Source organism: Trichoderma breve (assembly GCF_028502605.1).
Source record: "Trichoderma breve strain T069 chromosome 7 map unlocalized scaffold00007, whole genome shotgun sequence".
NCBI classification, from domain to species: Eukaryota; Fungi; Ascomycota; class Sordariomycetes; order Hypocreales; family Hypocreaceae; genus Trichoderma; species Trichoderma breve.
In genome coordinates, this window is record NW_026611593.1 from 211,745 (window position 1) to 235,145 (window position 23,401).

The window sequence follows — 23,401 nt, forward strand, 5'->3', positions numbered from 1 at the left end:
ATACAAGATGCTGAAAATGAGACTCCCGGAAACTGAATCATTCAAATACTTAATATAGCTTGCTTAGCTTAGGTGGGCATGCTTAAGTCAAGTGGATAGACCAGGCATGGTTCAAATGCCAAACGCCTTTGAGTCCAACGCATAAATACTTGTGTTTCCCCCCAAACAATTTCACGCGAAGTGAGAAATGTAAAGACCACATCGTGTGAGCAAACCATTTCATTAGGCTAGCTCTTATCAGTTGTTGATGCTCAATTAGGTGGTTTTCGTTTACATAATTTCCGATCCTACTCAACGTTCATTTGACAAGATGGCAAACCCGGTTTTAAGCACTGGCATTCACAAATTCCAAGGCTTGGACATCGAACTAACTTACACGGTACGAGGATCTGGACCGTATCTTATTGTTCAAGCAGCAGGATGGGGAATTTCTTCTCAGTATCTTCAAATTGGGCTTTCGCCTCTTGAGGCTCAATTTACCCTGATATACCTAGAGCCCCGCGGCTCAGGCCCCTCCCAGCGACCACAAGAGGACATGATGAGCACTTCCGATATGGCCGACGACGTCGAGCTTTTACGAAAACACTTGGAATTTGAACAAATCGATTTGCTTGGTCATTCTAATGGAGGCACCATCGCCTTAGCGTATGCTGAGCGGTACCCCGCCTCAGTCCGAAACTTAATCCTCCTCACACATTGGCTCGAAGGATACGATGACAGTCGCACTTGGCAACGATTTCTAGATGAGAGAAAGGGCAATCCAGCATTTTCGAAGGCCATTACGGCACTTGAGATAGCCGAAACTCAAAAATTCCAGTCACGGGACGAGTGGTTTCAAAACTTACGCGTGAGGTTGTCTTTCTATCCGGCCAACCCAGACAAAGATTACCCCGCCTTTGAGAAGGCAATGGGTGAGCCCTCGTGGTGGGTTTACAAAGCTCAGGGTGCAGCCGACAAGATCAAGACCCTTGATCTCTATGCTGGACTCGATAAAGTCAAGGCCCGTACGCTATGTTTGGGGTGTTCTGAGGATCCAATATGCACTGAGAATGTCACTCGTATTACAGCAGAGCACATAGCCGACTCACAGGTCGTCATTATTCCCGAGTGCGGGCATTTTCCCTGGATTGAACAACCAGATCAATTCTTCGCGGCGGTCATTGAGTTCCTGAAGTAAAGATTAAAATTCAGTGCTAGCGCAACGTCTTCTTGAGAACATGTCGCGTCTACAGAAGGCATCGCAAGTTAAGGCAATTTTGGGTTGGAGCAATCTGGGGCCGTACAGGACATTGAAGGACCAGAATTAGTTTATTCGCAAGGTACAAGCAGCTTCAGAGCCACCCACACCAAGCGATATAGCGTCCCAAAGCACACAAAGGGCCGCCAGACGCAAGGCTGCAAGATGTTAAAAGAGAGTAGACTTTATTTCCTAAGCTTAAGATACACCTTGGTTGACAAAGATATCCTCTTAAAGTAAATGTCATTCAATTACGAATTCAATTCTCAAGGACTTTTTATCTCAAATGACACTTTTTGAGTATGTTCTGTTCTCTCATCCTGAGCCGTCTAGTATAACTCAAGTGGTATGTTCATTAGAAGAGCAATTTTCAACACGCATTATTAGGGTACCCACTCTCAGTCTCAACTCAACCTTCGAATTAACTGGGTCAAGCTCGGTAATTGAACTTGATAAACGTTTACGCAGCTGGGAATCTGAGGTTACTTGGGGCCAAATCAGAATAAAAACACATTGCAACACTATAAGCTCTGCTGCACTGCACATTGTCCTCGTCAATGAAACATGGGGATCAAGTCTAACTTTCATTCCTTCAAGGTTGAATACTTCATTCACAGCGAAATCCCAGAAAGACGGTCAGGAACCGTGGTAATTTAGCCGCTGATAAAGGAGAATATCGGACCGTAGTTCGGCTTCAGAGTTCAGTAGTTTCGCAGTAGTATGCTACATCACATTGCTTGATTCCGGAAGATCTAATCTACATTGGGTTCATTACAGTTTGTATTTGCTGCGAGACCGCATCACCAACCGATTTTACTTAATTACCTCGTAATGACGCTGGTTTAGCTTAATGGAGGGAGCTAGACATGAAAATCTGTGTTACCGTTGACGTCGTATATCGCCTCGGCTCTATGTGCTTCGTGCGGAGTACACAACACCAGAGCAGCCCTTTCAGCTTGAACTGCAACGGCTCCATATCGGGAGATAAAGACTAAAGCTTGAAGAGATATGGGAGCCGATCTAGTGACCACTCCCTTGCATTTCCCCCGCGTTTTGGCTAGATATCGGTGGGGACCCGAGATAGTCTGTAGGCTAAGTTCAAGTTTATCAAGACCATGGAGTCCGAATCCGAATCCGAAGCCGTTTCTGTGAATGGGCAAGATAACGAGCTCTACGTATATATGTGCCAGATTGGAAGTCCAATACACGTAATGTCCTCTCAGTCAACTTCTAGTTGTCATCTCCATCATTGTCTAATCATAGCGCAGCTGCGTCGGTATGAGCCATGGCACCTCGAGACTCTCGCGAGAACCTGGAAGGTGTCGTGACAGAAGTAGAAGATCAACATCATGTGGACGAAAAGTCTATTGAATATGATCCTGCACTCGCCAATGCAGCAGACACACAGCAATTAGGTGAGCTTAGGGTTGCTGTGCTCCCACTCTACCATACTGATACGTTACATAGCAAGTATCGGTTACAAACAGGAACTTCAGCGCCATTATTCTAGTGTTCAAGTGTTTGCTATAGCCTTTAGCATTATGGGACTTCTTCCATCTATATCCGCCACATTATGGTTCTCTGTTCCCGCAGGGCCAGTTGGAATGGTCTGGGTAAGTATATATCTTAGGCGCCTTAGCCCAACGTAGTTTAACAGGTATAGGGATGGTTCTCTGCGAGTGCTCTTATTTTCGTTGTTGGATTGGCAATTGTGAGTTTTACAGCATGTTAAACCCCCACCTGATCACTTCTAATATTGTTAGGCTGATCTCGGCTCTTCGCTCCCGACCTCTGGCGGCCTCTACTGGTGGACACATTATTTCGCAGCTGAACGATATAAAAACCCGTTGAGTTTCCTTGTTGGATACAGCAACACAATAGGATTAATTGGGGGCATCTGCTCAATAGATTGTAAGAGAAGGACCGTCATAAATCCTGTTTATTGATCGAGCTAATTCCCGTCTAGATGGATTCGCATCCTTCATCGTCTCACTTGGCACCATCAGTAGCGATGGAGAATGGATCCCCAGCAGAGGCCAACTCTATGCCATATTCGTGGCAACCGTCCTCAGTCACGGTATACTGGCGAGCTCCGCCGGAAGGGTCATGCACCATCTTCAGACGTGGTTTGTTGTCGCAAACTTTGTCTTGATTATTGCAACAATTATCGCTTTACCCGTCAGCATGCGATTGCGCAACATCCCCATTAATTCAGCCAGCTACGTGTTCAGCTATTCGATCAATGAGACGACCTGGCCATCGGGGTGGGCCTTCATGCTGTCTTGGCTCTCTCCAATCTGGACAATTGGAGCATTTGACTCTTGTGTGCATATGAGCGAGGAGGCCAAAAACCCAACAAAGGCAGTGCCTATCGGTATACTCGCCTCAATCGGAGGCTGCTGGATATTCGGCTTCCTTGTAACTGCGGTGCTAGCTGCCTGCGCCGGTAACAACTTCGAGGAGATTCTTGGCACACCTTTTGGCCAGCCAATAGCTCAGGTAAAATTCTCTCTGATGATTCGAAAGCCCAGCTCCAACTTATCCTCATTCTAACCTTCTAATGGTAGATCTACTACAATGCTCTGGGGAAAAGCGGCGCCCTGGGCTTTATGTCTGCTATCTCGATTCTACAGTTTTTCATGGGACTCAGCATTGTACGTTGGCAGTGAAGGCAACAGCCATTTGTTCTACATCTCCAAAATTCGACCCACCCTCCCCCTTTTGAACACACACACACACACATAGATATATATAATGAATCTAACGCCTTGTGTCTAGGTTGTGGCAGCGTCTAGACAGACCTGGGCATTCTCTCGCGATGGGGCATTGCCGTTTTCTTCATTCCTCAGACAGATAAGCAAAACATTCGGGTATCAGCCATTAAGAACTGTGTGGGCTACTTGTCTGACGGCAATCATTATTGGCCTACTGTCCTTAATCAACAATGCGGCCGCAAACGCTCTTTTCTCGCTCGCAGCTGCCGGCAATAACGTTGCTTGGGCAATTCCAATATTGTGCCGCATACTCTGGGGAAGAGAGAAATTTCGCCCAGGGCCGTTCTACACCGGCAGATTTAGCGTTGCTATCTCAATTGCTGCCTTGATGTATTTGACTTTTTCAACAATATTATGCATGTTCCCCACCGAAGGGCCAAATCCTGATCGTAAGTCTCCCACCCTCAGATGTCATCAAGTTGAAGCAGAGCCATGCTGACATCACTGAAGCATCCGTCATGAATTACTCCGCAGTTGTGAATGGAACAGTGTGGGGAGGCGCATTGCTCTATTATTTTCTCTACGCTCATAAATGGTTCAAAGGTCCTAAACACACTCTGGACATCATGGAAAATGAAGATGATATCTAGAGTACTCTTATTGCTGTATTAGTAGTATTTAAAATCCACCTTGTTATTCGGTCGCTAAAAAGCTCTTCTTTGGCCGTCTCACGTAGCCACGTTCCACTTCTGTTTAGTCATAATTTCGACGTGATACACCAGAGCGGGCGGATATTTAGAGGGATATCAATGTCTCTATTCTAATATTCAAGGAACCTCGTTCTTGTTTTTACAGTGATTCCATTAAATTTCTTGGCCCAAGCACATGTTCATGAGGTTGCGTTCCTCCGAGAACCACTTTCGGAGGATTATTATCATATCAGGATAGAAGGGTTATGGGCAATATGGCTACTGGTGCGTACTAAATTATGGCCTATATGCCGTACGGAGGCCTAGAAACTTCGGCGTCTCTATCAATCAAAAGTGTTCTATATTTAAACAACGCTTTCACAATACATCATCTTCTGCAGGAAAAGGGTCGAGTGGTGCTTCCATCAGATGTTTCCCGAATCTATGTCAAAGTTAGCCAGCCTGTCTTTAGTGAATCAACATCTATTCCACTTACAATATCAGCAATAGTGGCGTATGTACCAGCAACAAGAGCTACAACTCCAATTATAAATGCCAGTATGCTTCCAAGAGTAATGAGGATATTCTTCCGCGAGAACCAATTTCCCTTGCAAAGTAATCTGAACCACATGATAGCGGGGATCCAGTAAGAAAATCCAGTGACAAAGAGTGCTGAAACAAGGGAAAGCAGATCGGAAAAGATGGGAATAGCTTCGGCAATAACCCAAGCAATAATCGTCAGAACTGCTGCGAGCGAAATCCAGGCAGCCCAGCCCCTGGGAGTATTAACATATCTAATGATTGACTTCTTCCAAAGACGACCATGGATATATCGAAGCGCCACCGTCGAGTTAATGGAGCCGGAGATAAAAATAACTGGCAGCGCAATGCCAAACGTAATTTTGGAAATAAGAGGACCAGACGATAGTAGTGCGGGAGCCTGGATGGATGGGCCGATGAATGCATAGCAGAGTGCGCCGGTCAGAGTATAGATAATGATCTGGGCAATACCGGATGCCCAAATCGACTTCATGAAGTCCTTCGGAGTATGCATCTCGTCCATAAATGAAAATTGGCCGATGGCAAAACTGAAAGCAAAGATGATGTTGCTTACTGCCACGAAAGCCTCAGAGAAGGTCACACCTTCTTGAGGCCACGTAGACCACTCAACGCCGGAAAGTCCACCTGAGGAGTCTCGCGCTTTAATGCCTGTAGCAATTATAGTAATTCCAATAGCAGCAATGATCGATGCAAAGTCGATGTAGCCAAGAATAGCTATCTCAGTGAAGGAAGGTGGTATAGCCAGTATGAATAGGATGACTGCCGAGATAGCTGAAAAGGCAATAGAGCAGACGTGATTCCCATTCAAGGTGCCCAAAGCGATGCTGCCAGTCAAGGCGTGTGAGCCGACAGACATAACGAGCTCGAGAACCATGGCAGCACCAAACAATTCATAGCCAATTCTTCCAAACAAGAGTTTTCCAGCGTCAGCATAGTGAGAGACTTGAGGATAGGCCAATTTGACTTGTCCCACAAGATAGCTTGTGAATATCGTGATTAATCCGAGTGTGATGGTAAGGAAAACGCCTGGGAACATTCCGAGAGTATGGTAGGCCGCTGGTAAACTGAGAGCTCCCAGGGCAATGGCTTCAACGATGGTTACAATAGCCAGGCGTTTCCAGCCCAGTCGGTGGAAATGCGCATTGCCATCTGCAGCAATCTGTTTCAGTCGACTGGCTTGCAATTCATCGCTCGTCTCTCCAAAGATGTCATTGTCGGTTCCATGACCTGAATCATCTTGCTGATTTTCATATTTGCCGACGCTACCCTTCGTAGAAGGCTGAGCGTAGACTTCAGAATGCGCAGCGGCAATGTTGTCTGCCATATTGAAGACTCAGAGGATGGACTACCGCTTCAGTTGATGCCAAGTATTCGTATGGTTTTCCCACGAAAAGAGAGTCACAAACACACGTCACTCAGAACGAAGGGGCTGGCTGGTCAGGAGGGAAAACCCTGAGTGCCGAAGAATGGGGTTTTAAACCGTTGGACTGGCTACACCGATAAGCTAGTGGAATATTCCTCAGATTGGACCCATATCTATGCCGAAAAACCGTCAAATCTGGGTGGATGTTGACAGTCGATTGTGCGAACCACCCTGTCCGCTTATGCTCTCCACGAACCCATCCCGCTGCTCGCACCAACGTGGTATTAACATGCGTTCCCCCGCAATGCAAGATGCCTTGAGTTTGATGTAAAATCTATCCACAGTATCCTGGTGCAATGGGGAAGCCCATAGATGCCACTGAGAGTGGTACCTCCCCAAAATAAGATGGTGTATCACAGCCTGTTTTGTGGCGGCACGAAAATTTCTAGAAGCTTTCGAGTCATGTTCCACATACGTAAAATTTTCCGAGTTGGTGGAGCACACTGCCAATGGCATGACTACCAAGTACAGTTTGCGGGACTATTAGTGGATTATATGTGTCCAAATATTCATTGTTATATGTACATTAATTTAGTAAAGTGAGATAAGAGAAGTGAAAAGTCGTGTTCTACGAGTATATCCTACTCCAAGTTGATGACTCGGCTGAACACCGAGAGATGCATGCGTGACAAGCGTGAGTTTCTGCTTGTAGGGGCACTTGCCATCAAGTTTGAAGCAACCGACAATTACGCCAAAATCTACATAACATTATTAATCAGATGATGCAAAGATCTACTAGATATCTACCAGAAACCGTTTAGCAATTTATCACAGCTCAGAACTGTCAACCCATGCCGCGCCCTGTGAAAGACGTTTGACATGAGTTCTGCTTACATGCACGATGCGGTTAAGTGTAAGGATAAAATTGGGGCATTCAGGGCATCTAGTTGAGACAAGTGCATCAAGGGTTAACATGATTGGTTGGAGAGTGAGGCAAAGGGCGCGCTTGAGAGAGTGCCGACGCTAAGGAGTGCACGAGCCGGAGCGAGAGAAATTTTATCTCACGCCTTAACTCGGAAATTCGCGGCATTTGGTCGATTGAGCTTCCTGTTGGGTCTCTCGATGCAGAGAAGAAACCCATGAAAACGATGGAGAGAAGGCTTGAAACACCGCAGCCATCGCTTTCAACTTGTTGATATCCTTACAAAGTTTCGGAGGCCAGGTCAATATGAAGTAGACTGATTTCGTGTATTACTTACTACACAGCGTCTCTCTTTGGACCCTGCTGAGTCGCCGTGCTTTGATGTAACAGTTAACAGTCTTCCTTTGCCGCATCTGTTCATCTCGTTATTTGTTAAACTACCCCATGGATCTAAATGGCTGGAGCCGATCAACATCAGCCTATGGTAGCTTTTAAACTTATTACCTACTAGATCCGATGTCTCTATCTAACATTAGTTGAACTAGTTCTAGAAGCTGGCATTGAACCACTTTTATGATATACATAGCATCTCCATTCATGCATGTATCTATTTCCGGCGATTGCTCTTCATTTCATGTCATAATGGCTTCCTGTTTGGGAGTATGCATGACTGAATCAGAATTTTGGCGTTTTGCATCGACGTCGGTGGTTGATTCCTGATTCATATAAGGAAGAAGACCGCTTTCGGTTATCTCGTCAAGTCCAGCGCAAAAGAAGTAGCACTAGGTATTTTGGCTGAAGTCGCAGGTGTTCAGGATATGTAGCATAGCTTGATCCAGACCTGGAGTAACCTGAAGCAACCTGAAGCAACCAGAAACTCTCGCAGCATGGTGTTTAATTTTGACTCGACCAAGTCACGTCACACTCGTAGCTCTTCATCTTTCTGTGACGACTTGCCTTCATAGTCCATGTTACAGTATATGTTGCTTTGATAGCATAGTTAGGTGCCGAGAAGAGTGTTAATTGGTCTTTTTTACATTCTTTTAAGACCTATCTTTATTTTATTCTGATGTTTAAATCTCACCGCTGAAGCCTGTATATCACGAAACACTTCAGTTTGACTAAATGAAAGACGTCATGATTCGTTTAAAATATGTCTATTTCACCATAATAGGTTGTCTTCATATTATGTATAAACCTCATGGTTTCTCTATCTGTTTATAACCTGGCTGCGATAAACAATCGTCGAGCCGAAAACTTTTAAATATCAACGCTTGGGTATATGATGACCACCCGACTTCCCGTCGTAAAAAATGACAGTAAAGGAAAATAATAATAACAATAATAACAATAATGAAGCCGAAAAAAAAAATTAGTTGTTTGAAACGTCACAGCTCTTGGGGTCATCGTCACACGTGCAGGCTGATGGTGCGTAGACCCAGCCAGTAAGACGACTATATCTCTGTTAGTTACCTCGATGGTCCAAGTGATGCCTTCAATATGTACTTACTTGGCGATATCGCTGGCATAGCAATGAGTAGCGATGTTGCTCTGCAAGTTACCAGTCTTTGAGAGGGAACCAGAGTTATAGATGCGAGCAGCGCGGTAGTAGTCAGAAACATCACCATTGCCAGACGTGTTGATGCAGTGAGCGAGACCATCACCCGAGGTGGTGCCAGCAGTGCCCTCCCTAATCATTTCGTGAATTGTCGCTGCCGGGCATGGTGTCGTAAGTTTCTTGTTATCATTGCAAGAGGCTTTGCCGTTGTGGTTTTGCATAACGCCAGGGTTGCGGACGCCGAGATCGGTCGTATTCACTCGCACGCAACCATGAGACTCTTGCATAATAATAGCCAAAATAAGGCGATGGTCGACTCCGGTAGCATCAGATGCGGTTTGAATGCCGTCCCAAATAGCTTGCTGCAGTTTACAACGATTAGATGAGATTATTGGGCAAGTTTAGACTGCCAACGTACCACTTCATCGATATCATTGTTGGGAAGTCGCCAGTTCAGATATTGACAGGCAACGTACATTTGGAGCTTGTAGTTTTCGAACCTGTTCTAGTGTTAACTTGCTGGCCATGCCATTATTGCGTGAATCAAGACTTACATGGACTCAAATGAAACCCATTTATCTTTGGAGGGCCATCCAGCAGCGACAGATCCGTTGCCAAGATAGAGATGATACCAGTCAGTTCCATTACCTACGCCGTCCTCGATGTTGCTATTATCAAAGCGGGCAAGATTTTTGTTGGTAACCTTTCCTCCAGTCGCACGAGCTGTGATTTGGCCACTGTTGGAGGAACGAGGAGAAAGGCCGGTAAGAGAAGTCAGGTATGAGGGAAGAGCGGCCGCGAGGGCTGCACCCGCTACAAGCGAAGAGACTGAGAGCTGGAACTTTTATTTAGTACAGCCATACCTTGGAAGCCTTTAGAGTCTTTCTTACCTTGACCATGTTGAGTGATGAGAAGTTGGAATAGAGTGTAGCTACCCGAAAGAAGAAGGAAAGAATGGATGAATAGACGGTGCTTCACAGGATTTAGGGCTGCTGCTATCCTAGTATATCTGTAATTCTGGGGGGCATGGAGCCATATGCATGGGAAAGCCGCTAGATATATAGTGGTAGTAATATGATTATATATTTAGATATTTCATGGCTCAGCCGTGACTCCATCTTCCTTTTCTGGTCATATTTTGTATGCGACAGGCGATAACCTAGTTCCTTCGTGGCTTCACTCAACTGCAGCTTACTGCTTTGCGCTATCAATAGTTCATACCAGGGATAGGAATCCATCCAGCCCTGCACCAATCTACTTGTAGACATCTTGGACCCTGGGCACTAGAGCCTCAAGACGCTTATGCCTAGGGTGTGTGATAGGTCCAGGTTGAGAGCTAGGCCTAATCCTGTGACCTGGCCGAGAGGTTTACGAGCTATTCGTGTTTTCCAAAAGCCCACCCAAAACCCTTAGCAGCTCCCCTATGCTAATTTTAATCTTTGCTATGCAAGTTTGGCTTCACTGGCCTCATCCACGCGGGCAATATACTTTATATAAACAGTATGGCAGCGAAGGCTTGCAAGTACTGGATTTGACCGCGCTTGAAACAGCCACAAAAGAGTAGAATTACTCCAAATATTCACGTCCGAGCATACATGTGCTTTCTACAGGTGTCCGTCCTCAAACTCCATCGTCAAGGGACAGTTGTCCTGTCCTCGTACGGGGAAGTGTATCTGCGTTACTGCCTGACCAAGGTCTGAAAATATCTCGGAAACGCTCTTGGGTCGATGGAGAGGCCAGGGGTCGCCATGACAAAACTCAGCACAAGTCCCACCAGCTTCTTTTTCTGCCTCTCTCCGCTCTTCGCTGCGAAGTATATCCGACGCCGTCTTCCCTTAGTCTAACCGTCAAGGCTCCGTCCGCTGCTAATTTCAGCCCAAGCTAGGCATCTGCAGGGGTAGCTTTCTTGCCAACTCCATTTAACGCATCAATCAGCGGTGAGATTTGCTCTTGGCGCGAAGAAACGCTCCGTGCCGGCGTGAGGCTGAGCATCACGGAAGAGACAATCAGCCACATTTGGTTCATTCGGAGCCGCCTCGTGCCTGACGATCGGCTCAAAGATGCACACTAGAGTTTGAGTTGAGTTAACGTTACCGCCAGCGCAAAGTCAGTCATCGTCTAAGCTTTGGAATCATCGCCCGGTCACTGTGATTCTCGAAGAAGCGTGAATACACGTACAGCACATGTATGCACCAAGCACGGAGCCACAGTGCTCGTACTCCAGGTAATACGGAAAAGACGGCCTTTTCGAAATAGCGCAGGCCCCACAGGCCGAATTTCACAGGACCATGGCAGTCTGAGAGATACCTCATGCTCCGTAGTAAGACGTACGAGCACTACTATTAATCATCTCTTGGCTCGCCATTCTCTACAGCTTGGCATCATGCTTGGCGCTTTCGTTGGTAGCAAAATAGTCAACTATCGCAGCCGCCGTGCTTCCTACAGAGTAAAGTAACAGGCTGTGCTCGCAGTTAGTCGCTGACCACGTCGATGGCGATGACTGGGCGCTCATTTGTACCGAAAGGAAGGTTGGTCAGCAATAATATATGTGGAAAGCCCAACGGCATCCGCACCATCGCCAATGCGGGCAACTTTTGCTGCGGCCACTGCTAGTGTATTTGTGAGGATTGTCTAAGCCAAGTGACTGCTGCTTACTCTCTATTACTGCAATGGGTGATTCGCGCGACCAACGCCGGAGGAATAACGTGGCACCAAAGAGAAGCGACGCCGTCAATCTTGCCCTTTGTGGGTGATATTAGTCGGATGTGGATGAATGTGACACCGATAAACCGCTCAACAAAGCAGTTGCTTCATCTCAAGGGGAGACTGTGATACTAGCACTTAATACAGGGTAACGGATGTCACTACTACGAAATTTTATTCTCCTTTGCGCATTCTTTCTGTTATTAAAAAATATGGGGGATAGTAAGTTAGCATTTAAATCAAGCTAGGGCTTCCAAGGTATATTGTGTTGTTGTCTACAGTATCGTGGCGGATGGATGAGGACTGGAGTTTCGTTTTTTTTTTTTTGGAGGCCTGAATTTTTTTGGTGGAATGAAGCTTACTTGTGGGACATCACCGTCCCATAGTCACCTGCGAGTACTGGAAATGACAAAGGCTGCTTAAGCTAAATGGATTATCTTTTTTCCCTCATCTCAAATAGGAACTACTTTTCTTAAGGTAAACTTAAATAACGCCAATCCGGGAGATCATCCCGTGCTCAAGAGCGTCTATTTACACTATTGAGAAGGAATGCAGTTGTGAGTTATATTAATGATTATTTAGTTGACCATTGGATATATTTGTCCACTAGTCGTTCTAATATCATACCCTAGATTCTAGTGAATATTATCCTCTTTTCTGCAACTCACCTGCATAGTACCTCTTGCAAGGAATAGACGAGTGAGGATGCGTACTAAGTATATGGAGGTGTAACTATTGAAACATTGGCTAACCGTTACGATAGAATGCAATCTGGACTAGGCACATGGAACTACGTGTCATGGAATATGCCGAATATTCGGGATGTAACATGATAGCAAAAAAGGTCTCGTATAGCCAGAATAGTAGTATACGAGATCCAGTTGACTTCTCCTTTATGGCACCGCTAGAGTTGATGCCTTATGGTCGACACGATGTCGCGAGTTGAGTTACGGTGAAGCCGTTAGTTAGCCCAGTTAGCCCAGTTGGGAGCGCAGCTGTTGTCTCAGCTCGTATTAAAGCGGACATCGACCACTTCGTATCAGTACCGCGTTAGGGGTATCAAAACACGACTCAAGGGAGAAAACCCGCCAAATGGAGTATTTCATTGGGGCAACTCGTATACCCTAATATAAAATCACGACAATGAATGAATAAAATCCCTATCTGCCTCCGCTTTCGTACATGCCCGCAGCATTGTCTGGTTTAGCCCGATTGGCGTGACACGTCTCAACTAAATCCTCCTCCCTGATTTATCATAAGCAAACCCTACAGAGTACTCAGGGGTGAGATGGAAAAAATTATTGGAAAGGAGAAGCTTGCTAGAATTATTCAATATCCTCTACAATGACTATGAATCGCTGCAGTCTGCCAAGATCTGTGTATTGGAACGTCGAGCTAATAACTGTTCAAGCTCAATGTTCTATGGCTGAGGGAATTGGTCCAGCACAGCTTCTGTTCCTTGAACTTGGAATTCTGCTGTTGGCCCACTGAGATTCTCCAAATCAACTTGTAGCGTATATGTACCGGGGTATAGAACAAGATTTCCGTTGGCATCATTGCGTGCAACTTGTCCGACGCTGACTTTTAGATCGAGCGTTGTCGTCGCTCCAGGCTGAACGTTATGAGCGCGAGCATAAGCTACCAGAGTCTTCAGGGGATATGGCTGAGGTCCGGAATCTGTACTCTTCAAAAAGAGGAGCGCGACGTAGTCCGATACCGTGGAACCAATGTTCTCCACGTTAACTTGAAAGGTGTCAAATTCAGCCAAGTCCTTTGGATCTTCCACATCGTTGAAACTAGCTGTATCGTATGTTCCTTTGCCGCTGCCTCCTGTCGCCCATGTGACATTGAACTCTGTATAATGCAAGCCCGTGCCAAAAGGTATCACTGAGCCGTTATACCATCGATATGTTCTCCCAGGGTTGGATGAGCTTGGCCGCAAAGACTGATCTGTCATTGGGACCTGGTTGATATAGTCTGCAGGATATTGTGTAACAGGTAGTCTTCCAGCGGGCGCAGCAACGCCGCTGAGTATGTCAATCAACCCCGGTCCAAATTCTTGGCCGGGATAACCCATCCAGAGCAGACCCTTTACGTTGCTATTCTGTAAAAGAGAGGAATCATCGATTTGGCCACCGCCCACTTGGACGACGACAACAGGCTTCACTGCTGCTAGCTGTTGAATAAGATCCAACTGCGCTCCGGGCCAGTCGATGGAGGTTCGATCATGAGCCTCGGCTTCAACCTGCTCGTCAATTCCACCAATGTATACCACTACATCGGCTTCCTGGGCAGCACTAACTGCAGCGGCAAACTGTGACGTATCGTTTGACAGAACATACTGCAATCCTTGCGAATATGTTACTTTCCAGTTGTATGAAGAGCTATTTGCGGTCGGAACGGGAATAGTCTTATAAGGAGCAACCCCATTATAATTGCCGAACATTGACACAGAAGCATTGTTAGCCCAAGGTCCGACAAATAAGACCGTCTGACCTGTTGGGCGGATAGGTAGGATATTGTCATCATTCTTTAAAAGAGTAATGCCTTCGACAAGTGCAGTGTAAGCAAGCTTCTGCGTAGCTGGCGTATTCACGTCGGAAGCTCCTAGAGTTCGATAGTCTTGACCTTCAGGTGGATCAAAGTACCCCAGGACAATAAGGGAGCCGTAAAGGCGACCCAGAGCTTGGTCAAGCTGAGCTTCTGTAGTATAGTTGCTCTGAACGGCCGATGCGATATATGAAGAATACGCTGTTCCACAGTCCAAGTCTGTGCCATTGTTGAGCGCAAGGGCGACTCCTTGGGCGTTAGATTGACCGACGTGGTGCTGGTTGAAGACCCCATCTACCGCACCACAGTCTCCGGTTACCCAATGAGCGGAGCTATTCCAGCCCCAATGATCGCGTAGTACAGTTTCCAACATATAAGAATTGGCGCACGAAGGATGCCCATTGACAGCATTGTAGCTGCACATGACGGCTCCAGCCTTAGCATCGCGGAAGCAAGACCGAAAACTGGGGAGGTAGTATTCGGCTAAATCTTGAGTGCTTATGATGGCGTTGTATGAACCGCGAACCACTCCATCGGAATCTTCAATGTCGTAGCCAGCAAAATGCTTGCACGTCGAGACGATCTTGGGTTTGGCTGGGCCGACGCCGCCTTGCAATCCGACGACATAATTATAAGCATACTGTGCAACATGAAAAGGGTCTTCTCCGGGTGTTTCTTGACCACGACCCCATCGGGGATCACGATAGGGATTAATGTTGGGAGCCCAATAGTCCAGACCGGCCTTCAAATGATTGCTGAAAGCTCGCGCCTCTGTACTGACCGCTGTTCCAATATCATGGACGAGTTGGTCATCGAATGCCGCTCCAAGAACAATGGGAGATGGAAACTGAGTGGACGAATTGAATGCAACGTTTCCCTGAGTGAAGGTACTGTTGATTCCCTGACCTGGAGAAACTCCAGCAAGTCCATGGAGGGCTTCATTCCACCATTCATAAGGAGGAAGGCCAAGACGTTCAACGCCGGGTGCATTGTTGACCAAATTGGCGGCCTTCTCATCCAATGTGAGTTCAGCAACTAGGGCTGCTGCTCTGGCTTCTGTGCTGAGACTTGTATCACAGATGCCATTTTGACTCAAAGGAGGTTGAGTACAATCTGGAAACGGAATCTCATTGTTGGGAAACAAAGAGTAAACCGTTGGAAATAGAGATAACTCTACAAAACTTGTCAATAAGAGTATCCTCATGTCGAGAATAGAGGGATAAATAAACAAAGCAGATTGATTGAGGTTTTCTGTTCATTTAGTTGTCTTTGTTTAGCTGTAGTCTCAACTTTATATAACATTGGCTCTCTCGAGTTGTCAACCACTTAGACACATGATGATTTACTGATTCACCAGAACGGAATGTTTCGATTTAGCCTATTTGAAGTACTGCCATTTCACGGATATTAAATCTCTTCTAATAAATTGAACAACAGAGTTTGGTGCAATGTTCTAGGGGGAAATATCACTGCTGATCTCTCTCATATTAGGTAAAAACAGGTTTTCGTTGATCAAGTCTTTGCGGGGGATTCCCTCTTTCAGGTATCAAAAAGGCAAGGTGACGAAAATCATACAAGTTTATTCTGCCTGAATGTCGGAACTCGCACTCTACACTCGTATTTACCTTCTGGCTCGCAGCGTTGATGCTTAGGGACTTCCTCCTTTGACTTTGATGTGATCGTGAGGGGAGACTGGACTGGTGGTGTGGGTCTGGTATCATCCGACGGAACGGCAAACCAATCCTCTTTGAGAGCAACATGACTGCAGATTTGGAGAAACATGAACATGGTTGATTAGAATTAAGTATTAGAGTAAACATTGGGGCTCGCATTAGTTTAATTTCCGTTGAGTGACATATGAAGAATGAAGATCGGCAATGGTGTCACCCAGCTATTAGTGCCGTCGGAATGACAGATGTAACATCCGAGGAGCATCAGAGATCTAGTTGCCTCTAAGGTTAAGAGAAGGCAGAAGTGAAAGAAGAAAAGACAAGAAAAAGTGTATTCATTGGTTTGGCGCAACTATTTTCTTTTATTTTTAAAAAAAGTAATTACTCAATAGACAACGACGTTAATGAAACCAGACTGTATTTGTTCTACCATATTGTGTTTACAAAGTATGTACTTAGAGTTGCCTACTCGTGTAGCTTCAGTGGGCCCGAGTATTCAGGCGCACGTATATACTCAAGCTTATCACCATCAGCCACCACATTCTTCCACCAGTCGTCAATATCTTGCTGGAAACGTTTCACAACCTCTCCATCACTCAAGTCAATTGGCTCATAACCCCGAGCAGTTTGGGTAAGTTGCGCCTTTGATATGCCGAGATCAACAGCAAAGTTGCCACCAATGCTATCGTAGCCATCCACTGGCTTAATAGACCCTGTAACGCCCTCTTTCAATACCTTGAGCGGAAAATCGGGTTCTGCAGCAGCTGGTCTTGCAAATGAAACCCCGTCAACGATGTTTAACACTTCAAGCATCGCAGCAGTTGTCCGAAGACCGCCAACCAAATATAGCTTGAGTTTGCTGTCTTCGCTTAGACCCTCACTGATGATCTTGGCAAACTTTAGAAAGAACCCTTCTCGCTTTTGTGTCGATTCTTTTTTCCATTTTAGACCGAAACTCTCGTAGTTACCTCCGCTCAACTCGACAAAGTCAAATCCCTCTCGCTCAAGGCATACGCAAACTTCTTGAGCTTCTTCCGCCGTTACTCCTGCGTCTTGGAATTCCACACTGTTGAGTTTAGATGCGACGATGAAATGAGGAGAAACACGTTTCCGGATAGCTCTAGCAATCTCAGTGATAAAGCGCAGGCGGTTCTCGACTGTCTGAGTTCCATATTCGTCCGTTCGCTTGTTTGTTCGTCTAGATAAGAACTGTGCGATGAGGTAACCGTGTGCTCCGTGAAGTTCAACTCCATCGAAGCCAGCCTTCTCCAGGTACTCAGCAGCATATGCGAAACCCTCAACTATTTCATCTATCTCTGCCTTACTAGCAGCGTGAGGTTTTCCAAACATCATGTCCATCTTTGGCTCTATTTTTGGTCAATTATCAGATACCCAATAAAGTCCAGGGCGTTTATTCTTACCAAGTTGCACATCTGACGCGGATATGGCTTCTTTGCTCAAACGATATTGAACCTGTCTTCCTGGGTGACTAATCTGGCCAAGAATGAAGCTCCCATGGGCCTTGGCTCCTTTGGCTAGTTCTTGAAATTTCTCAAAACGAGGCCCACGAAATTCGCATTGGGGAGTGATGATCATGTCGCCAATGTCATCTAAAGCATCAAAAGAAGTATCGATGTTGCCGGTTACAATCATGCCCCATCCACCTTCTCCCCATCTAGATTCGATCTCATATTAGCAGTCTTGGCAACCTAGTCTACTTAACAAGTATGTTCATACCGGCGATATAACTCAATCAAATCCTTAGTTGGCTCGCCTCGTAAATGGGGTACTTTGGGATCCCATGTAGCTAGTCCTTCAGCCATAGGACTTTTCATGAATCGATTGAGGGCTGTGCGTCCAGAAGGAGAGAAGGTAATGGGCTGACCCAATGGTGATGGATCGGCCCCCTTCGTTCCATAGCGCTCATAAGGCATGATGAATCGATTATGCTCGGCTATCAAATTTCCGTATTGTGGCTGATACTTTGCTGCAATCTTTTTTTAAAGAAAAAACAACGGGTTGCTGCTCTTGTCCTTCCTAAGTGACAACCGTCATGTTTAAAGCTTTTATAGAGCTGAGATAAACCCCTATGAATCAGGGATAGAAAGTCAACTTTCGAATTCGATAGTATGAATTGATTACTCAATCGGAGACTACGATCGTGGAATTGGTAATATGTGCACGATTGTTACCGAAGTATGAAACACCTTTGAGTCTTATACTCAAAAGGGTATGCATCGTGGCCATCAAATTCCCACATGTTACAGGCATTATGCGCAAACACGTGTCCGCTTACAAAATGACACCTTTCTTTCCGCGTGAGGTCTCATTAATCCACACTCAGTGAATCCACATATTGTATAACAAGCCCACATTACCAATCCCTGGAAAAATCTCTTTCTAGAAGTTTCAGATGCTCTCTGTCTAAATACCAAGAAGGAATTCACCATTAATATTTAATTTTTTTTCATCAAATGCTGACTATTGGACAGCCAATCTTCCGTCAATCTACATCAGTACAATTATTCGTTGTTAGTACTTGCTGGCCTTCCTCTTCTGTGTCTGTCATTCCCAATTTTATGTCGGCTCAAGGATCAAATGGCCACGAGGAGGTCATTATTTATAAATAAATGAAAGAGATCTCCAACTGACAGCCATCTAATTAGGAACTTCTAACCTTCATTGCCTATCAATAGATTCACGAACTTTCTGGTCTCGCTAGAAAGCCTCATCTCAATTGGCGGGTTTTGTAGAGTGGTAAAGAAACTTTCATACATCAGTATTTTGAATTACATTGTATAAATGTATGGAGACAGGAATACGCTTTGTATATCTATGAGCAGTGAAGACTGTACTTTTTACATTGCAACCCTGAGGAATACTATACGCGCTTATCTCGTGTTGAAGCCTACGCGTATGCTGTGTGCCTGATCCAGATTCCCTTACCCACAAAAGGCATTTACCATTTTAGGCAATATAAGTAGCAATTTTTATCGGCCATTCGCTACTACTAGAAGGCAGGGTGCCTCTTTAAATTCTTGATCCATGCCGCACATGTTTCATTTTCTTTACCCGCCGACCATTGTACTTTCCCCATTACCGGCAGCATCATGCCTAGGGTAAATATAATAATGACGTACCTGTTTGAATCAATTTTCATTTCCAAGAATCTTAGGTCCATACTACTTTCTAAGGGCATCTTTGGTAGATGCGGACGTGGAGATTAGAGAATGATCTGTGAACGCTTGAGGGGCTGGGAACAGGCTGTGAATTTTAGTTCAATGAATTCGCACCATTTGATTGGGTAGTATTCAAGTTCCTGTATGTAACGAATTCGTGGGAACCTGTTATAGATATGCATGAGGCACCATCTGAACCACGTTCTTAAAAAGCTGGGAGCTTGATCACAAGTATGCTCTTTTACTTGCTGCAGAAATTTAAAGATACACCTCGTATTTGCAACTTCTATCAGAGTAGTATTCTAAGTACATCATTTCTGAAGAGGCTCCAGATGCTGAGAGAATCCCGACATATACTTCATGCCTGAATCGCACATAATGGCCACAACAGTAGATCCAGGCTTGAGACCTTCTGCTACGCGCAATGCGGCCGTCACGTTAGCCCCCGTTGAAAGCCCGCAGAATAACCCTTCTTCACGAGATAACCTAAATGCCATGGCCCTTGCATCTGCCGTCGATACACCCTGGAATCCATCTGCGATACCTTCATACCATAATGGTACAACATATCCAGCTCCTATACCATCAATGTTGTGAGATCCTGACGGACCGCCCGATAGCACAGCAGATTCCGCTGGCTCAACGGCGACGAAGCGAATGTTATTGTCAAGCTGACGGAGGCGTTCTGATGTACCTCGAAGAGCAGCTCCTGATCCGACGCTCTGCACAAAGGCGTCGATGCGGCCCTCGGCTTGTTCATAAATCTCATCTGCGAGTTTCGTATACGCAGATAGCTGATCGGTGTTGTCCATCTGAGCAGTGATAAAGGCTCCCGTTTTGGCGGCTATAGATTTTGCCTCCCGAATCATGTCCTTGGTCAGCTTCTCAGTTTGCTTGCCATTATCACTTGGTATAATAGTCAAGTTGGCGCCGAGGAGTCTCATGTGATCAAGCTTCTCCTTCGCAAAGGCATCCGATGTTACCAGATGAAGCGGGTATTTCTTGACGGAGCACACCAATGCCAGCGAAACTCCTGTGCTGCCACCAGTGTATTCAACAACAGCACCGCCTGGTTTAAGACGGCCATCCTTTTCGGCAGCAGTAATCATTGCAAGAGCCATACGGTCTTTCATACTGCCAGTTGGATTGCTGCTTTCGATTTTCAGAAGAATGCGAACTCCGTTTGACGGGACAACATTCTGAAGCTGTATCATGGAAGTATTTCCAATCGTATCAAGTATATTAGATTGCACTGAAGCCATGTTTTTACTCTTGCCAATAAATTCGGACTTCAATTCTCTTTCTGTTCGATTATGTCGTTTTGAAACAAGTATCAGTCAACAGCCTTATTGTGGTAGGGAGGAGCACAACTGTCAAGCTTGAAGTTGTCGATGGGGGAATGATAGATCTAGGACTTATAAGGTGGTACAAGAGCACAATGGAAGCATGAAATGAAGAATTCCGGGGAAATAAACGGCGAGATAAATTGTTGACTCTTTTACCATCATAACACCGGTGGTTCGATTATATATACCTCTGTTTCTCTCCATGTTAGTTGTGTCGTTGCCAGTAGTTATCTTTTGTTCAAAATATTGATTAGTTTTCTCTACCACTCAGGGACGACTTTACAAGGGTACTGCTGTCCGTAATGAGTATAGCGCCAATATGTAGGCAATCTGCGAGGCTACTGGTTTCCAAATGGAGGAAAGAAGTTGATTCAGTTAACAAAGTTTTAGATAAAAACCCGTTATATTCTGACAAATGCCTCGATTGCTTCTATAAACTATGACAACTCGAACCGTTGGTCATGTTAACGATGCACTCTCATTTATCCCTCATGTTGTACGACAACTCGAAAACACACACGTTTAATAATCAGGTCTTCTAAGTGGCGTTCGACTTCACCAGGCTGTCTCATTCAATTGTACATATTTAACTTCCTTTATGATAGAAAAAAATGTCGGTACGTCATGATATCAACATAGTATATTGGTGTTAGACTTATGCATCAAATGCTGCGCCATCATGATCTCCCAACGAGTTTAGCTAGCGGTTCTACGATGGATACATCCCACACAAACCTACTAAAATCACCATTGTTCCAGCAGATATACTTACCAGCCTTTCAACCAACATATCTTTGTGAACAGTAGCTCAAGTCGTTAAGAATACTTACTCATCCTCTTCAGTTTGGATATTGTCTCACGTGAATGATGGCTCTCTGACCCCCAATGTCGCTTATCTCATGTGTTTGGCTGTCTGTTGCATTTAACCATTGCGGAATGCGGGGTAGTGGCCGTCTACAGCTGGCTACAATCTTGAGATTGGATGACAAGCAACGAAGTATGGAGGACAATGTCCCGGAACTGAATAGCGTAGAATAACGGTTCGTCACTTTTCAAGCCTCATGCAAAAATATTGGACTATTGAGCAAACTTGGGTCACTAGAACACGTGGAAATGTTTGGATATGACACCAGGTGGCAGAAGTGGCGTCTGGTGTGGCCAGACTTCGGTTCGATTCCTTCTATTCTCGTCTAAACGCCTGTTGACTGCTGAACTAATGGTCTTTCTACCCTCCTACTCGTCTTTCGGGTTAATTCTGGCGTCTTGCTTTTCTACTCTTGGTGACAACCAATCCGCAAATACTCCGTAGTTCGCATTGGTTGGTTCACCCGCCGGCCGGCTAAGATCGCCTGATAACGTGGAATCTGTGCTAATGAGTCTCGGGTAATCCGAATTTGACAATAGCCGGAGGCACCTCATCCTCATCCTATAAGCAAACAAGTACAGAGTACGAGGAACATGGCACAGATGATGTATAATTTCTTAATATTTTGCCAAGCCTAGCGCGCAATATATATGCCTCCCCCGCCGATATCTATACTGCCATCTTTCTCTCTTGGTGTTCTATATTTTTCCCTTCACGGCCCTGAAGAAGCTCACACACTCTCTGCGGAATCCGGATAAAGGCTCATTGAAGTTTGTGTAATGGCGGGCATTGCAATTTTAGGAGCTGGCATTTTTGCCACTGAAGGTAATAAACTACCTGTAGCTGTTGGCAAGGGTAATAAGCGTACATGACACTAACTCGCTCACCAGAACACCTGCCCGCGCTTGTGCTAAACAAAGCGAACATCAAGGCAGTCTATTCTCGTTCTAAATCTACTGCATCTACACTTGTAGCAGAAGCAAGCAAACTCGGTGTTGCCAATCTTGAGCTTTACTCAGAAGATACTTCTGGGCATACGCTCGATGATCTTCTTAAGCGCAGCGATATTGAAGCAGTAGTCATCGTTTTGCCAATTCTGGTGCAACCGTCAATTGTCAGGCGCTGCTTAGCTGCCGGCAAGCATGTACTTTGCGAAAAGCCAATCGCCAAAGATGTCGCAACCGCTCGCGAATTGATCGACGACTACAAAAAGCTGTACTCAAGCAAAGGACTCATTTTCAACATTGCTGAGCAATTCAGATTTATGCACGAGTTTGAACTTGGTCGAAAATGGATCGTGGAAGAAAAAGCAGTCGGTGATATTACCCAGGCGCACCTCAAAATATGGCGCAATCAACCTCCGGAGGGGAAATGGTACGAAACACCATGGCGAAAAGTGCCGGAATATCAGGGCGGTTTCTTACTTGACGGTGGAGTCCATCAAACTGCTATGCTTCGCTACATTTCAGGCCAAGAGGTTGTTGAGACAGCGGGGTTTGCCCGTCAGGTTTTGCCCCATTTGCCGCCTCTCGATACTCTCAATGCCGGCATCCTCCTGAGTGGTGGGGGAACTGGGACCATCTCAATGTCATTTGCATCAACGCGACGAGCTTCGGAGCTTACTATTATCGGATCAAAGGGCAGCTTCTTCCTGACCGATGGCCCCGATGGTTTCATATTGTCTCTGGATCTTGCTACAGGAGAGAGTAGATCAGAGACAATAAGAAGCAAAGGGGTAGAACTGGAAATTAAAGCATTCCTGGAGGCTGTTAAAGCCGGGAAATCGGAAAAGAAGGCGGGCCCAGAAGAAGCACTGAACGACCTGGCAATTATAGAGAGCATGTGCAATGGTGGGGGCAAAGTAGAATTATACTAGAACGAACTCTGTCTTCTTCGTTTGGTGGGAATCAACAGCTAAATCATGGACTGTTGTGTAATACAATAGAGCGAAGATGTAATATACATGCATTTGTTCGAAATGGGTGAACTGTTGACAACGAATCCGAGGAATATCCACTGAAACAACAAATAGAGAGATAGTAGT

At 45.5% G+C, this 23,401-nt stretch overlaps 8 protein-coding genes across 8 annotated transcripts; 3 read left to right on the forward strand and 5 right to left on the reverse strand.

Annotated features, from left to right (window-relative positions):
- Positions 1 to 310: 310 nt before the first annotated feature.
- Positions 311 to 1,177, forward strand: T069G_10237 (alpha/beta hydrolase fold domain-containing protein; the record flags this gene model as incomplete). The annotated part of the gene is made up of 1 exon (XM_056177447.1): positions 311 to 1,177. One exon carries the CDS (start codon positions 311 to 313, stop codon positions 1,175 to 1,177), a length of 867 nt encoding a protein of 288 aa, XP_056023737.1.
- Positions 1,178 to 2,522: 1,345 nt separating this feature from the next.
- T069G_10238 (amino acid permease domain-containing protein) lies at positions 2,523 to 4,601 on the forward strand (the record flags this gene model as incomplete). Its single annotated transcript, XM_056177448.1, has 8 exons — positions 2,523 to 2,652; positions 2,705 to 2,850; positions 2,901 to 2,948; positions 3,001 to 3,148; positions 3,204 to 3,736; positions 3,805 to 3,891; positions 4,016 to 4,400; positions 4,462 to 4,601. The coding sequence occupies 8 exons, from the start codon at positions 2,523 to 2,525 to the stop codon at positions 4,599 to 4,601; spliced, it is 1,617 nt and encodes a 538-aa protein (XP_056023738.1).
- A 427-nt stretch (positions 4,602 to 5,028) lies between these two features.
- On the reverse strand, positions 5,029 to 6,525 carry T069G_10239 (transmembrane amino acid transporter protein domain-containing protein; the record flags this gene model as incomplete). Its single annotated transcript, XM_056177449.1, has 2 exons — positions 5,029 to 5,082; positions 5,137 to 6,525. The coding sequence occupies 2 exons, from the start codon at positions 6,523 to 6,525 to the stop codon at positions 5,029 to 5,031; spliced, it is 1,443 nt and encodes a 480-aa protein (XP_056023739.1).
- Positions 6,526 to 8,858: 2,333 nt separating this feature from the next.
- On the reverse strand, positions 8,859 to 9,943 carry T069G_10240 (uncharacterized protein; the record flags this gene model as incomplete). The annotated part of the gene is made up of 5 exons (XM_056177450.1): positions 8,859 to 8,940; positions 8,997 to 9,406; positions 9,463 to 9,544; positions 9,599 to 9,879; positions 9,935 to 9,943. 5 exons carry the CDS (start codon positions 9,941 to 9,943, stop codon positions 8,859 to 8,861), a joined length of 864 nt encoding a protein of 287 aa, XP_056023740.1.
- Positions 9,944 to 13,167: 3,224 nt separating this feature from the next.
- T069G_10241 (fibronectin type III-like domain-containing protein) lies at positions 13,168 to 16,085 on the reverse strand (the record flags this gene model as incomplete). Its single annotated transcript, XM_056177451.1, has 5 exons — positions 13,168 to 13,410; positions 13,465 to 14,546; positions 14,601 to 15,039; positions 15,079 to 15,470; positions 15,923 to 16,085. The coding sequence occupies 5 exons, from the start codon at positions 16,083 to 16,085 to the stop codon at positions 13,168 to 13,170; spliced, it is 2,319 nt and encodes a 772-aa protein (XP_056023741.1).
- Positions 16,086 to 16,432: 347 nt separating this feature from the next.
- T069G_10242 (NADH:flavin oxidoreductase / NADH oxidase family domain-containing protein) lies at positions 16,433 to 17,901 on the reverse strand (the record flags this gene model as incomplete). Its single annotated transcript, XM_056177452.1, has 3 exons — positions 16,433 to 17,334; positions 17,389 to 17,642; positions 17,705 to 17,901. 3 exons carry the CDS (start codon positions 17,899 to 17,901, stop codon positions 16,433 to 16,435), a joined length of 1,353 nt encoding a protein of 450 aa, XP_056023742.1.
- A 1,556-nt stretch (positions 17,902 to 19,457) lies between these two features.
- On the reverse strand, positions 19,458 to 20,255 carry T069G_10243 (pyridoxal-phosphate dependent enzyme domain-containing protein; the record flags this gene model as incomplete). The annotated part of the gene is made up of 1 exon (XM_056177453.1): positions 19,458 to 20,255. One exon carries the CDS (start codon positions 20,253 to 20,255, stop codon positions 19,458 to 19,460), a length of 798 nt encoding a protein of 265 aa, XP_056023743.1.
- Positions 20,256 to 22,136: 1,881 nt separating this feature from the next.
- T069G_10244 (oxidoreductase family, NAD-binding rossmann fold domain-containing protein) lies at positions 22,137 to 23,233 on the forward strand (the record flags this gene model as incomplete). Its single annotated transcript, XM_056177454.1, has 3 exons — positions 22,137 to 22,182; positions 22,248 to 22,772; positions 22,827 to 23,233. 3 exons carry the CDS (start codon positions 22,137 to 22,139, stop codon positions 23,231 to 23,233), a joined length of 978 nt encoding a protein of 325 aa, XP_056023744.1.
- Between the last annotated feature and the right edge of the window lie 168 nt (positions 23,234 to 23,401).